This window comes from Chiloscyllium plagiosum, unplaced genomic scaffold (assembly GCF_037043375.1).
Source record: "Chiloscyllium plagiosum isolate Xiang-an unplaced genomic scaffold, Cpla_swu_hap1 HiC_scaffold_23, whole genome shotgun sequence".
NCBI lineage: Eukaryota > Metazoa > Chordata > Chondrichthyes > Orectolobiformes > Hemiscylliidae > Chiloscyllium > Chiloscyllium plagiosum.
In genome coordinates, this window is record NW_028270161.1 from 19,242,859 (window position 1) to 19,258,493 (window position 15,635).

The 15,635-nt window shown below is 41.4% G+C and overlaps 1 protein-coding gene across 3 annotated transcripts; it reads right to left on the reverse strand.

Moving 5' to 3' along the window:
• Positions 1-1,182: 1,182 nt before the first annotated feature.
• gtf3c6 (general transcription factor IIIC, polypeptide 6, alpha) lies at positions 1,183-12,028 on the reverse strand. Of its 3 annotated transcripts, none has more exons than XM_043713965.2 (6): positions 11,730-12,025; positions 8,121-8,198; positions 6,752-6,815; positions 6,133-6,177; positions 4,695-4,805; positions 1,183-1,940 (listed from the first exon to the last, which is right to left on the reverse strand). In XM_043713965.2, exons 1-6 carry the CDS (start codon positions 11,847-11,849, stop codon positions 1,603-1,605), a joined length of 756 nt encoding a protein of 251 aa, XP_043569900.2. In that variant the 5' UTR covers positions 11,850-12,025; the 3' UTR covers positions 1,183-1,602. The 3 variants fall into 3 exon arrangements, with proteins under 3 accessions (XP_043569900.2, XP_043569899.2, XP_043569901.2); XM_043713964.2 differs by having other exon boundaries at positions 8,121-8,201; XM_043713966.2 differs by lacking the exon at positions 6,133-6,177 and having other exon boundaries at positions 8,121-8,203; positions 11,729-12,028.
• Positions 12,029-15,635: the final 3,607 nt, after the last annotated feature.

A 15,635-nucleotide genomic window follows, 5' to 3' on the forward strand; every position in this document is an offset into this window, starting at 1 on the left:
TTTCTTGGCTTCACCAAAATTAAAATGTATTTATCAAATCGTGAGTCACAAATATGCAATTTCCAGCACCTACTTTAAGATCCAGTGATGCCACACAATACCCAGAACAACCAACTAGTTAATAATCTAGTTATGCCTTTGGGAGGTATTGGTCAGGCCAGTGCCTTACAGGTTCTCTGGGCTCAAATTTTAGCAATTTCCTGACAGCTTGCTTTGCTTGGAATTGGGGACTCCATCCCCAGTATGGGAAGGACAACAGAAAGTCGAGTAATGTACTGGGTCTGTTTATTGAGCAGATGAAGTGCATGTGACTGTGAATTTTAAAAAGAAAACTCAACATGGTAACTGAAACAGGCAGGTGTTCCGGCTGCCAACCTCAGGACCATACTGATACACACCTGTGCTACAAGTGAGTCCCCTTTCAGACAAATTAAAATCTGGTCTGTGACTAAACATTAACAGGAATTCAGGGCTCCAGTTTACAACAAAGTCAAGCAAGGAGTAGAATCGTAGCTCAATGCTGCCACCCTGTGGTACAAGCATGGAAACTCCAGACTTCCATTCAGTCACTAGCCTGGAAAAGCCCACCACTCTAGGACAGGAGTTCCACTGGGATTTCTTTTTAAATGTATCCTTGGAATAGGGGCATGACTGATAAAGCCAATCTGAGCTGCCCTCAAGAAAAGTAGAATTCCAGTTATGACGTGGAGACAGATAGAAAAATCAAACTCTTCTCTCCTTACAGATGCTGCCAGACCTGCTGAGATTTTCCAGCATTTTCTCCAGCATCCGCAGTAATTTGCTTTTATCTCTGTGATGGCCCCTGTTAACATTCAAATGCCTGCCAGAGAAGGTTCTGAAACTTTTTCTTGAAGATCTGCAGCTCATGTTGAATAATTCTTTATAGCCTCAGCTTCTTAATTCATTATGCTACTCACGCATTAAAAAAAATCACAGAACTTTAACTCATCAGGAATAGATTGCAATTTGCACACCTCTGTTCCACCAACTCTTCAGTCCCCTCTGTTACTTCTGGAATATCTTACAGTAGTCAGGAGAACAAAATTTACAGAAAACCTCAGAATTTGTTGAGAACATGTCCAACACTGCTCGACTGGAGAAACATAAAAGTACCTTCTTTGTGCATTAATTAAACAAAATAAGTATTGCCAAATCCAAGAGTTAATGCCGCTCTGAAATTTTAATACATATAGATATTCACCAATTCACAAACAAAAGTACAAGGTCATGATACTGAACAGCTACAAATTATTTCAAAATACTCTATCTAACCACAAACAATACCAAACATATTTCAACTAAAAAAGTAGAGTTCTTATGCTTTCTTTGGTTCATAACCACATTCTTACCAGTGTGTACACACACATGAACAGGACCAGACTGCTAACATATACTCTAGTCATACAGCCTGCTAATAGTCATCACTATGGTTATTATGGTTGGGTAACAAATTGGGTAACTGTCAGTGCAGTGGCATTGTGACAGCAGCAATAGCACCTTTAGGAAGAGAGGGGAGGTTTCCAATGAAATGAAATTGTTGGGAATGTTGTCTGCAGTAAAAATAGAGAAGAAAGCAGTTGCTCACTTCCCATTTTGTTCAGTGGATCTCTGTTCTCCAAGTTCCTGTACATTACCAATAGGATCTGGTTTTATCTCACAGCTCACACCAGCACGCTCATCTGTGAAACTTTCCAGCTCTTGGCTTAAGTCTGCACTTTCATGGTCACTGGCCTCACCCTCTGAACCTGAGCTGGCATTAGATAGCTCCTTGTCCTGAACTGCCAATGGATCGAGGACCCCTTCGGATGTTGCTCTACCACCATCATCCTTCGAACTGCTGCGGTTTGGGAGGAAGCTGCAAATCAGACCAGCTCTTCGCGTGAAATCATTTTCTTTGATCTTCAAATACTCCACCCCTCCTGGACAAAGAACACAGTCATTAATTACTATATATCTGCATCCAAAACAAACATTCTCTTTTACAGAACACAGTGCGCTATTGATGGAAACATATGAGCCAGTTCACATGGTTCATTCTAACAAAGTCAGCCAGAATTAAAAATCGATAGAACCCTTACTGTCAACTGAGACTCAGCAATGAGAACTCTCACTCCTGAATCAGTAAGTTGTGTGTCCAAGTCCTATTGCAGAACCTCAGCATCCATCCATGTTGACATGCCAGGGCAACACTGAGGAAGCACTGCATAGTTTGAGACACTGTGTTTCCGATAAGTCATTAATCTGAGATCCCCATCTGCCCCTCAGCTGAAGGTAAAAGATCCCATGATACTATTTTGAAGAAGAACAAGGCAGTTCTCCCTAGTGCCCTGGCCAATATTTATCCCTCAACTGATGCCACTGGAAACAAATTATCTGGCATGGACTCAGTAGACTGAATGGCTCTTTGTGTGCTGTACTGACTATGTTTATTATCACATTAATGTTTCCAGGACTTTCCTTTGTTGCTGGGTTTCATAAATTACAGCAGTGCACACATTACAAGCATTTGACCCTTTGGGACAGCTTGATGTTGTGAAAGGTGTTAATATAAACACAAGTATTGTTTTCATTCATTATAGTCCAAAGGTGCATAAATAAATTCCAAACTTTAGGTTTCCACTATCTTACCTGAAGTCTGTTCCACATATGGATCATACTCAGTGTACAGAACCTCTTAATATCTACCTTAAATCACACTTGTTAGTATTTGTCCTCCTGTCAGTTTAATATATCTTCAGAATTTATGGCTGATACAAAGCCTGGATGCAATATAAATTGTGAGGAGGGGAGTATATCACTTCAAAAAGTACGTAGACAAGTTGGAGGTGTGGGTGGACAGGTGGCAGATGAAATAGGCAAACGTGAGGACTGCAGATACTGGAAACCAGAGTTTAGATCAGAGTGGTACTGGAAAAGCACAGCTGGTCAGGCAGCATCCGAGGAGCAGGAAAATCAACGTTTCGGACAAAAGCCCTTCATCAGGAATAGAGGCAGGAAGCCTCCAGGGTGGAGAGATAAAAAATCTCTCTCTCCACCCTGGAGGCTTCCTGCCTCTATTCCTGATGAAGTGCTTTTGTCCGAAACGTTGATTTTCCTGCTCCTCGGATGCTGCCTGACCAGCTGTGCTTTTCCAGCACCACTCTGATCTAAACAGCTGGCAGATGAAATTCAACACAAAGAAGTGTGAGGTGTTACATTTTTTTGGAAGAACAGGGAAGGACAATATAACAAAAAGAGTACAACTCTAGAAGAACCTGGATACATATGTCTATAAGTCAATCAAGATGGAAGGATACGTTGAGACAACAGTCAATGTAGCACGCAGTATCCTCAGATCTATTAACAGTGGCACAGAGTACAAGAGTAAGGAAATTATGCAAGCTTGTATGACACGCTAAACCTCAGTGTGCATCTAGTTCTGGAAGACACTTTAGGTATAAAGTAAAGATAGTGGAGAAAGTGCAGAAGAGGTTAATGAGAGTGAGTCTAGAATGAAGAATTTCAGCTGTGAAGATAGACTGGAGAGGTTGGGACTCTTTTCCTTCAAACAGTGAAACTAGAGAGGTGATCTAACAGAAGTATTCAAAATGTGGAAGAGTCTGGATAGAGTAAATAGGGAAAAACGTCTCCACTTGCAAAAGGATCGAGAACAAAATGGCACAGATTTAAATTAATTCATAAAAAGTAACAGAAGTTATGCTCAAATACCACCATGGCAATTTGTAAATTTTAAATTTGGTTTAATAAAATCTTGAATTAAATAGTTAATATTAATAAAGTGACCACGAAGCTGCTGGAAGTCATACCCAGCCGGTTCACTAATGACCTTTAGTGAAGGAAGCCTGATATTTTCACCCAGTCTCGACAATGTGTAACTCTAATCCTAATACAGTTTTTTTCTTAAATGGCCCTTCATGTTATTTGCATCAAAATTGTCCTCTGGTAATCTAGGAGTGGATAATAAATGCCAACTCAGCCAAAATCGCTCATATTCCAAGAATCAAAAAACTAAAAGATTTGAAATTCTTTTTCCCTTCAAGCCTGTATACTGCCAGGTCTGAGGTAAATATTACTGCCAAGCTATCCCAGTCAATTCACAAACTCAGGTGGTAGGAAGCAGCCTCTGACCCCTGTCTGCTCAGTTTCTAACAATGTAATGATACCCTTTATCTTGCTCATCTGGACCCCATGGTTGTCAACGGTCACGTGTGGTCGGAGTTAAGTACTGTATTGCAGAACTTTACCACAACTTAATTAAACGATTTGTAACTCCAGTATTTCCAAGGTTATAATAATTTAAATGACACATAACTGTTGAAAAAAAAATGAATGTTGAAATACGAAGGAAACATTTGGGAGACTGGAGGAAGCGTCTGTGGTATTGGTGCATTTTTAAAAGGAAGATAGTTATTGTACCAGAATGCGTCTCAGCTGCTTACTGATTAAGGGCCCTGAAAGACAGATCCAACAGCCCCCTGCTAGAAGTACACATATACTTATTGAAAGATAATAGGACAAAGTTTATTTCCAATGCTGATATTCATGTTAAGTAGGAGACAAGGCAAGTCATAGGTGGGAGATCAGAGGGTTGCTGTACTCATGAGCAGTTCCCTCCGGGGGAAGAAAGTGTAAAGAAGGAAGGGAGACAGAAAAACAAACAGAATCAATCAAACCTGAGCTCTCTTCACCCTCCTTCTTCTCACTCAGGAACGTCCTCTTCATTAGCAACTTCTTTGCAGTGTGGCATTTGTACTTGAGTGATGGTTTGTCCTCTGATTCAGGATCTGCAACAAAACATAGGCCCACCGAGTATAGGACAAGAAAAATGCAGCACTAACTCCCATATAATCAGGATCACTAGGCACCGGAAAGCAGCGACAGCACTGGCACGATCAAGAACAAAATCCTACTCTACGTTCACTTGGTGATTATTAATTGTCTTCCAAAATTGTCCACACATAGAAGGGTGACTCTCAAGAGTCTTTTAACTCTTTCTGAGTTCCTTCTGTTTGATTTAATTTGTAATTATACTCCATACTTCCATAACTGCAATCAGGATGATGAAAGTTGCTTAACTCACTGAAGTCCATCCTAGGATGTATATGTGCAGTATTTTGAATTGACCCACCTTCTGTGATTCTGTGTGAGGTGATTGTAGACCAGTGTGTCCCAGAGGGAATGGTCCCTGTGGAGTGCTGGCATGGGAGGGGAGGGAAATGTGTGTCTGGTAGTGTCATCCAGCTTGAGGTGGCAGAAATGGCAGCTCATGATCCTTTGGATGTGGAGACTGATGGTGTGGAAAGTGAGGACAAAGGAAATGCTATCATTGGTATGGGATGGAAGGGAAGGGAAGGGGTGAGGACAGGTTGCAGGAAATAGACAGGGCCCTCAGCCATATCCGGTCAACTACAATGGCAAGAAAAAAGGTGGGCATGTCTGAGACTACCCTGCAGATGGTGAATCATCAAGATAAGTTGCTTTTCTATTCCTTCAGTATGACTGTGGTTGATCTTCTACTTCCACTCACTTTCCCACTCTAACCCCATATTTATATGACACCTTTCACAACTTCAGGATGATTTAAAAAGCTTTAAAGCCAATGCAATACGTTCTAAAATGCTGCAACACAAGAAAGGATGGAGAAAACAAAAAACAGCATCATATTTAAGAATACTTGGATGTACATCTGAAATGCCATAACAACTACTGACCAAAAGCTGGGAACTTGGATAGGGAAGAATAGCTCACTTTAACCTGCACAAACCTGACGGGCCAAACGGCCTCCACCTGTGCTGTTACTTTTCATACTGCATGAAATGCAGCATCCAATCTGTGTATATGAAGCTCCTGCAAATTTGTGTCAGCAACATTGATTGAGGGATTAATATTGGCCAACACACTTGCTCTTTCTGATACAGTGCCAAGGAAACTTTTGTGTCTAGGTGAGGACTTTGGTTTAACAATTCATCGGAGAGGAAGTACTCTGACAATGTAGCATCCCTTGTATTGCATTGCAGTGCTAGATTTTTGTGCTCAAGTCTCTGGAGTGGAGTTTGAGCTTATACAATTCAGAATGCATTTACTGTTGTTTTCAAAGCAGACTACACTTACCTGGCTCAAAGGCCTCTTCAAATATCACGCACGTTCCCAACACATCTACAAATGGAACAAGCAGTCCAAGTCAATGGAGAATCAACTTGTTCAATCCAGGTATACTTTAATCCACATTGAGTTTCACTTGCTTCTTTTCTGGTAAATAATTTTTCAGGCAGTATTGTCACAAATGGAAACACCTCTCAAAAGCCCATAGTAAGTGTAAATGAAGTTGAAACACAGAATGACTGTTGTGTCCAAGGTGGGGCGGGGAGGTGGTGCAGAACAAGGTAGGGCTCAAATAGAGCTGGCAGACACAAGATTTTTATTCCAAGTAATGTGACTGGTATGTCAGATTAAATGATATGATTTCCTGTAGCTCCCCCCATTTCTCAAAATTCCTAAATGAAACTCATCACCTGGGCCTCCCCTGCAGGGACTGGATGCCAGCAATGACTGCCCAAGCCAACCCATGACAGATGTAAATATTAACACCCCACCTGTTGTCCAGCAAAGCAAATGAGTATATCCAAGAGCTTCCTGGTACTCAGAGGCTAGTAATAGCCCAATTAATATATTCTTCCATATCCATCCCCTGTAATAACCGTTGCACAAAACACTTAAGTGAAACACTGGCCTTCATACTCTCCAGCAAACACGCATCTGTCCACCTGCATAATTGGCTGCTCTGTGTCTATTCCCTGGGGAGAGAAAGGAAATCTCAAATGTTTCAGGTGAACTGGAAATGGTTCAAGCAAACCCAGTGTATACAGGCTGCATTAAACTTTGAAACTACTCCCAAGTCAAAGGAACATGGAAGCTGCTAGATGAGAAAGGACTACTGTTCATTTAGTTTCACTTATTTTATTCTGTTTGTTAAAACATGATAAAACACTAATAGTGCAGTTGACTGATCAATCTCCAACTTTTGGTCTACTCAACCATGACCATTAGGAAAACCACAGCTTTGGGAACTGTACAGCCAAAGTCACCTGTTCCTCCCAAACAAGTACAACGATTGCATATCAAACTTTGAATGATTCACTTACATTATTTTCTAACCTGCAATTGAATAAATCAACACCAACCATTTCCATCATCAGCAAGGTCTTGTTGTGACTCTATGACTGCACGTTATTTGGAAGTGGATTGTGCTGGGCAATTGTCATAGGTTGATTAATATAGGCACCATGGTGTGGTGACTTATAAAACTTTCCACTGTATTTTTCATGTAAAAATACACATGACAATAAATTTCTGTTCTAATCTAGGAACAGGTGAAAAGATAAATGACATTTTGCTAACTCAGCCCTACAAAAATGGATTCGTACAACAGCAGGGGATTAATATGTACAACAATGGACAAATGCTTAGCAGATGAACAGACAACTCAGGTATTCAAGCTAGGAGAAAGAAAAGATTTACACTCATCTAAATTATTTATGATCTCAAGACATTGCAAAGTGCTTTACAGCAATTTGAAGTGCAATTATTGCAATAATATCAGTAGCCCAGCAGCGAATTCATATGCAGCAAACTTCCACAAATAATGAAATAAATTATCAGATCAACCACCTTTAAATGTTGATGGAGAAATAAATATTGGTCAGGGCACCAGGACAAATTCTTTGATTTTTCAAAAAGTGCTGTGTCTTTTTTTTAATCTTTATCTCAGAGGGTTAATGTTTCAAGTGAAAGCTCGTATCTCCAATAATGCAGAACTCCTCCAGTACTGCATTGTGGGCTCATGTCTGGATTGAAACTTGAACACACAATGTTCTGATTAAAAAAAGTGCGCTACTCACTGAGCCACAGATTTTGGTCAAGAGTTTATCCCTTGAAATCAATCATGGTTAGCCAGGGAGGTAAGTCCACTTTCCCACAGTATATTGTGGAATGCAGAACAAGATACCCATTTCAGAAAACAGTTAAGCAAAAAACCAAAAGTCCCTCTGGTCATATACATGGCTCTTAGCTACTTGTCATAATGTCTTGAATTTACTTACCACAATTTTACACTCATTTCTACACTTCAACAGAAAGTCTGGGTCGATAATCCCTGAGAGTTCCACCACAACCAATTGCTCCTATAGGATTTAAAAATAAGTGACAATCAGATAAGCAGCCTACCAGAAAGTGTATGCAAGCAACTTCACTGAATACAGTTGTAAGAGGGAAGCAGTTATTCATCAACTTGAACTTTATTCAACAAATCCAGAAACCAATTTTACCTGATTATCTGGGATGGAAGAAAGGAGCTAGTTGGAAAAGGAAGAAACAACCAAACCAACTCTTCTCAGGATTTGAAAGTGCATTACAACCACTGAATGAACTTTTTCAAAAGTGTGATAACTGTTCACTTTTCAATGAGTGGTAAGGAGGACATTACGGGTGAGTGAGTCTCACACCAGTGGTAGGGAAATTATTAGAGAAACATCTGAAGGACAGAGTCAATCTTCACTTCTAAAGATAAGGTTTGATTGGGCATAATCAGCATAGCTTTGTCAGAGGAAGGTCATGCTTAACAGGTTTCACTGAATTTTGAGGTGATCAGGTGTGTAGATGAGGGTAGTGTAATTGATGTAGTCTTTGTATGAATTTCAGCTAAACCTTTAATAAGGTCCCACATGGGCAACCAATAAAGAAGATAAAAGCTCATGGTATCCAGGGTACTTGGCAAAATGGATCCAAAATTAACTTAGTCGTGGTAGACAGAGGGTGGTGGTAGAAAGCTGTGTGACTGCAGACCAGCATCCAGTAGTGTACCACAGGGATCACTGCTGGGTCCCTTACTGCTTGCAATAGTTATAAATCATATAGATCAGAATATCCCTGATGATAAGTTTGTGAATGGCACAAAGATTGGCTAGGTGGTAAGAAGAATGTCTTAAGTACAGACAGGTTGGTCAGATGAACAGACTGTCTTCATCCGTTTGAATTTGCAATAGTGCATGGTCTTTTGAGAAGTTGTTTATATTTACTGCAGGGAGTTGTGCTGCATGTGGTTATGACTTCCGAGATACACAATTTGCATTCGGTCTTAGTTGCTGTAGTTACAATTCCCCTTGGGCTACAACATGAGAGTGAGGGCAACAAGGCAGCAAAGAAAAAGAAAATCTATTCACTGGTGAAGGATAAGGAGGGGAAATAAACTTTTGTGATTGCTGACATGATTACTTCATGGCTGCACTTGCTGACACCAATACATGCAAGCTATACGCTGCTTTAAGTCATGTATGTGTGCATGAACAGTTACAGGGGAGACCACCCACGGGAGATCAGGACTTGGTTTGTGGGAGTATAGGGTTGAGATCAGAAAGGTGGTGGGGTGGTGTGCTAGGGGAAGGGAGAGATCAACACATGGAAAGAAAATGATCAGGACCCAGGGTGAAGAACGGGACTAGGGGTGGGAGATGGAGTAAGACCTGGGAAAAGGGAAGATCATGACCTGGGTAAGAGGTAAAAGGACAAAAACAAAAGGGTACAACAGACACTTTGGAAAAAAGAATACAAGCATGGACTACTTTCTAAAAGGTGAGAAAATTTATAAAGCCAAAGTACAAAGGGATCTGGGAGTGCTAGTCGAGGATTCTCTAAAGGTAAACATGCAGGTTGAATCCGTGATTAAGAAAGCGAATGCAATGTTGTCATTTATCTCAAGAGGATTGGAATATAAAAGCAGAGATGTGCTACTGAGACTTTATAAAGCTCTGGTTAGGCACCATTTGGAGTACTGTGTTCAGTTTTGGGCCCCACACCTCAGAAGGGACATACTGGCACTGGAGCGTGTCCAGCGGAGATTCACACGGATGATCCCTGGAATGGTAGGTCTAACATACGAGGAATGACTGAGGATCCTGGGATTGTACTCATTGGAGTTTAGAAGGTTAAGGGGAGATCTAATAGAAACTTACAAGATAATACATGGCTTGGAAAGGGTGGACGCTAAGAAATTGTTTCCGTTAGGCAAGGAGACTAGGACCTGTGGGTACAGCCTTAGAATTAGAGGGGATCAATTCAGAACAGAAGTGCGGAGACATTTCTTCAGTCAGAGAGTGGTGGGTCTGTGGAATTCATTGCCGCGGAGTGCAGTGGAGGCCGGGACGCTAAATGTCTTCAAGCCAGAGATTGATAAATTCTTGATGTCACAAGGAATTAAGGGCTATGGGGAGAATGCAGGTAATTGGAATTGAAATGCTTATCAGCCATGATTAAATGGCAGAGTGGACTCAATGGGCCAAATGGCCTTACTTCCACTCCTATGTCTTATGGTCTTATCAGTCAATGCATAGTTTATAAAAGCAGGGAGATTATATCAGAGCTGTACAAAAGTTTAGTTATGCCACGGCTGGAGAACTGTGCACAATTCTGGTTACTACTCTAATAGGAAGTATGTGATTGCACTGGAAGGGGCGATGTTGTCTGGATTACAGTATTTTAAATATGGATAGGTTCAGGTTGTTCTGTGTTGAAAAGTGTGGCACTGGAAAAGCACAGCAGGTCAGACTGCATCCGAGGAGCAGGAGAATTCACGTTTCAGGCATTCACCCTTCATCAGGTTATTTTCTTCAGAGCAGAAAAGGTGGTGAGATATCCTGATTGAGGTATATAAAATGGAGGATAGATAGGAATCAGTTGTTGCCCTTATCTGAAGAATCAATAACAAGGGGGCATTATTGTAAGGTGAACGGCAGGAGGTTTTCATGAATTTGAGGAAAAAGGTTTCTTTCTTACACAGAGGATGGTGGCAACCTGACCAAAGGGCTGTATCAATGGGAAACCCCACCACTTTTTTAAAAAGTGAATGGATGAGCAGTTGAAATATCACGATATTCAAGGCTATGGCTCAGTATTGAAAAATGGGATGAACGTAGAGAGATTTGCACAGACTTAATGCGTCTTCTGTGCTGTATAACTGGTGACTGTTCTAATATCGGAAACACCGCAGCCAAAACAGCGAGATAAATAGCCAGCTTATTTGTTTTTAAGGTACTGATTGAAAAGGTAAAAAGTATATTTTTAATTAACTTGAACCGGACGTGATGGCCCAGAGGCAGGGACTGTCACTACGAGTACGAAATAGAGGTAGAGACAATGGCAGAACTTGTGGTTTATGAAATAAAATCAGGGTATTTTCAATACGGAACCATGTGTTGGGCCAGCATCCCACCTTTTGGTTGCTTCATACAATATAGAAGCGGATCAGGCCATCGGGGTTTGAATCTTCTGATCCAAAAGCTGAAGGCTCCCACTGAGTTCAGCCAGAAAAATAATGTCGGCCGACTCAATTAATCATGATTTGGAGATGCCGGTGTTGGACTGGGGTGTACAAAGTTAAAAAAAAAATTACACAACACCAGGTTATAGTCCAACAGGTTTAATTGGAAGCACTAGCTTTCGGAGCGACGCTCCTTCATCAGGTGATAGTGATAAATTAAACCTGTTGGACTATAACCTGGTGTTGTGTGATTTTTGACTCGATTAAAGGGAGTTTTCCCCTTTAATCTCCGATTCACGTCCTGCCATCAAAGATCAGAACCATTAACCTCTTTTTTTTTGCAGACTGGACCCGCTCTTTATCTACAATTAACCGGGAAGGCTAAGCCAGGCCTCACCTCCTCCTCCTCTTCCCACTCCCCGTCCTCCGGCACTTGCGAAGGCATCGCCATCTTTATGTCACTCTTCCGGCGTCTCGTGTGATCTCCTCCAGCACAGTCAATCGATCGTCGAGCCATTCCTCCAATCAAGTTTTGATCGACTTTTCTAGCACAGTTAAGCGATCATCGAGCCATTCCTCCAATCAAGTTTCGATCGACTCCTCCAGTACAGTATGATTGTCAAATCAGACCTCCAGGCTAATCTATCAAACTTCGATCCTTTTCAGGATGCAAATCAATCTCAGTTTACTTTCTCAAGAAGAACAATTGAATCTTGAGAAATCCATCACCTAAACCGGGAATAATGCACTTTGAATGAACTGAGAATCATTTTGATATCAATTATTTTCCGCATTTAAGGGCGACAAAGCATCGTATCCGAACATTTCCTTCGCATTTACGTTTCAATGTTTTCAAATACAATGAAACGGAGTATCAAATAACAAATCTTCAAGCATTCAGTAAATATACAGAAAATAGATCTTATCAGACCCACTATAAGCTGTCTTTATAAAGTCATACAGCATGGAAACAGATCCTTCAGTCCAACTCATCCGCACCGACCAGATATCCCAATCTGACCGAGTCTCATTTGCCATCATATTCCCCCTAAAACCCTTCTTATTCATATACCCATCCAGATGCCTTTTAAATGTTGTAATTTACCCTGAAGGGTCCTGCCTGAAACATCGACTCTCCTGCTTTTCTGATGCTGCTTGAATAGCTGTGCCTTTTACAGCTCCACATTTTATCGAGTCTAACTTTCCAGCATCTGTAGTCTCCACTGCCTCCACCACTTCATCTGGCAGCTTTTTTCAAGACTCCCACATAGTCTGCCATTCACACATCAGTGTATTGCTTTGTTCTATTGAAATAGTTCAGACAAGTAAATCAACGGCAGGCTCTACTATCAGTTCAGAGACTGATCAGGGCAGTCAGAGTCAGGATGCACACCTCCAGCAGAGACAGCTGCTCTTTTCTGTTGGAAATGTAAATCCTGTGCTGTGTCAGTCAACAAGTAGTTCAGTCAAAGGAAGATATGATGATGTGATTTTCCCTTCATTGGACTGGGTGAGAAAGGTGTCGTGGAAATAATAGGATGAGTTGGCTCTGGAGAGAAACTGAACAGCAATTTTAGATTAGATTACTTACAGTGTGGAAACAGGCCCTTCGGCCCAACAAGTCTACACCAACCCTCTGCCGAGCAACCCACCCAGACCCATTCGCCTACATTTACCCCTTCATCTCACAGTACGGGCAATTTAGCATGGCCAGTTCACCTAACCTGCACATTTTTGGACTGTGGGAGGAAACCGGAGCACCCGGAGGAAACCCATGCAGACACGGGGAGAATGTGCAAACTCCACATAGACAGTTGCTTGAGGTGGGAATTGAACCCACATCTCTGGTGCTGTGAGGCAGCAGTGCTAACCACTGTGCCGCCCACTAATTGAGGCCCTTAAGTAATTAAGGAGAGCCATATGGCCTTCTGCTGCTCCTATTAATGGTCACTTAAGGGCCTCGGTTCATCACCTCCCATATCACCTGCCTTTCCAGCGGATGAGGAAGATCATAGATGAGGGAGGGACTCCAATAGCTGAAACCTGGGAGACTTGGAGACACAAACAGCAGGCAAGGGTGGCCTCTGAAAACAACCTCCTTACCTTGCCCTGACCACACCTGGAGAAAAAGAGAAAAGACTTAGCTTTTTTCTTCTGGATCCTCAAGGGATAGCTCCAAGCACTTTAGGACCCAGAAGCTTCCAATTTTTCATTTGCTGGCAGCTTCTCACAAACCATTAGATGATTAGTGGATGATCAGGAGCATTATTTTTACAATGCAGTGAGGTGTTGATTGCCAGCTAACACCCTCAAGCCCCAGTTTAGGAAGAAATATGGGAGAATTCTACCATATGTAAAGGAAGTCACTGCCACATTGTCTGCTGCTGATACAGATATATACGAATTCCTGAGTAAAATATCAAGTATGCTTGTTACAGAGCTTGATTCAGGTTCAATAGTTTTCAATAGTAAATGTTGATGCTCGATATTGTCCTTGTATGCAATGTCACTGATTGAATCTTACATTCTTTGCAGACAAGAATGCATGCCTTTACTTGCCCAATATCTGTGAGAACATAATGACATCCAGAAGTCCCACATTGTTCTCATTCCTGGTCACAGTCTCCTACTAACAACTGACCGTGTGTCAAGAGCAGCTTATGACTCAGCTTATGACTCAGCTGTTACTCTTACCCCCTCTTCAATTGCTTCCCCTCCCCTGTGATTGAATTTATTTGTCCATGATGCTGTCCGCTTCTTTTCCAAGCTTCATCAGTTAGATGTTATTATCTGAGTGTGTTGCAAGTAAATAATCAGTCATATGGATGTGAATGGCCTGAGCTATCCGTGACTTTCCAGTTGTAAGAATCAGAAAGTCATGGGAAACTTCAGACCACTGAATTCCTCAGTGAGAAGGGAAATTTGAGAGGTGAAAGAAAACCAGAGGGTTACATTCTTCTGTACAAGATGTGCAATTACACAAAAATAAATCTGAATTACTTCTTTAAATGTTTGAACTCTAACTAATTCTGTTGGTTCCAATAGTATCCAAAATGGTACAAATCTAGCAAATAACTCGTGATCCCCAGCAATGACAATGGACCAACAGGTCATCCATGAAGTCAGAAATCAGCAAAGGCTCAGGGTAGGCATTTTATTGTAGATAGTGGACTAGTAATCTGGAGGCTCCAACTAACACCATGAGGACATGGAAGCTGGTAGAATTTAAATTCACTGAATAAATCTGGAAATAAAAGTGCTAATAATGGTGACCATCAATTATTGTAAAAGTCCATCTGGTTCAGCAATGTTTTCAAGGATTCTGGAATAGTGGTGCTGGAAGAGCACAGCAGTTCAGGCAGCATCCAAGGAGCTTCGAAATCGACGTTTCGGGCAAAAGCCCTTCATCAGGAATAAGGCAGGGAGCCAGGAATAAAGCTGATTTCGAAGCTCCTTGGATGCTGCCTGAACTGCTGTGCTCTTCCAGCACCACTATTCCAGAATCTGGTTTCCAGCATCTGCAGTCATTGTTTTTACCTCGAATGTTTTCAAGGAGTTAGGTATAGTTCTTAGGGCTAAAGGCATCAAAGGACATAGGGAGAAAGCAGGAACAGGGTACTACATTGGATGGCGAAAGTGAGGACTGCAGATGCTGGAGATCAGAATCAAGATTAGAGTGGTGCTAGAAAAGCACAGCAGGTCAGGCAGCATCCACCCCAGAGGCTCCCTGCCTCTATTCCTGCTGAAGGGCTTTTGCCCGAAATGTCGATTTTCCTGCTCCTCGGATGCTGCCTGACCTGCTGTGCTTTTCTAGCACCACTCTAATCTACTACATTGGATGATTAGCCATGAACATATTGAATTTGCATTTTATAAAGCATGTTACATTACCTTAGAATATCCCAAAATACTTCACAACTAATTAAATATGTTTGAAGTCAGCACTATAATATAAGACAGTGGAAGCAGAAGGTGAAGATAGCAAAGATAAGATCAGGAGACAACTGCTGGATGACCTAGTTTCTAGTCCACAGGCATAGACAGGGAAAAGAAGAGAGAGAATTTGAAGGAAAATTAGATTGCATTGGTTCCGAGCATACTAAACTCATTGGCCACTCAGAGCAGAGACAACAAGCAACTGTAAACATATAATTTATGACTGATTGATATGATACTTTTCAATCATTTCCATTACTGTTTTAATAATGCACTGGTGGTAACATAGCTGTAACACACCTGTAACTGTTTGGGATTGTAGTCACAACTGAGTTATAAAAAACACACACAATAATTAATACAGCAA

Bases quoted from the DNA above. Each gene is read 5' to 3' on its own strand.
- gtf3c6 (XM_043713964.2), bottom strand. From the start codon at position 11,849: ATGGCTCGACGATCGATTGACTGTGCTGGAGGAGATCACACGAGACGC. The intron at 6,816-8,120 runs GTAAGTAAATTC...TTCTCTCCCCAG, and splicing joins GAAATGAGTGTAAAATTGTG to GGAATAGACACAGAGCAGCC. The intron at 1,941-4,694 runs GTTTGATTGATT...TTCTTTGTCCAG, and splicing joins GGAGGGTGAAGAGAGCTCAG to GAGGGGTGGAGTATTTGAAG.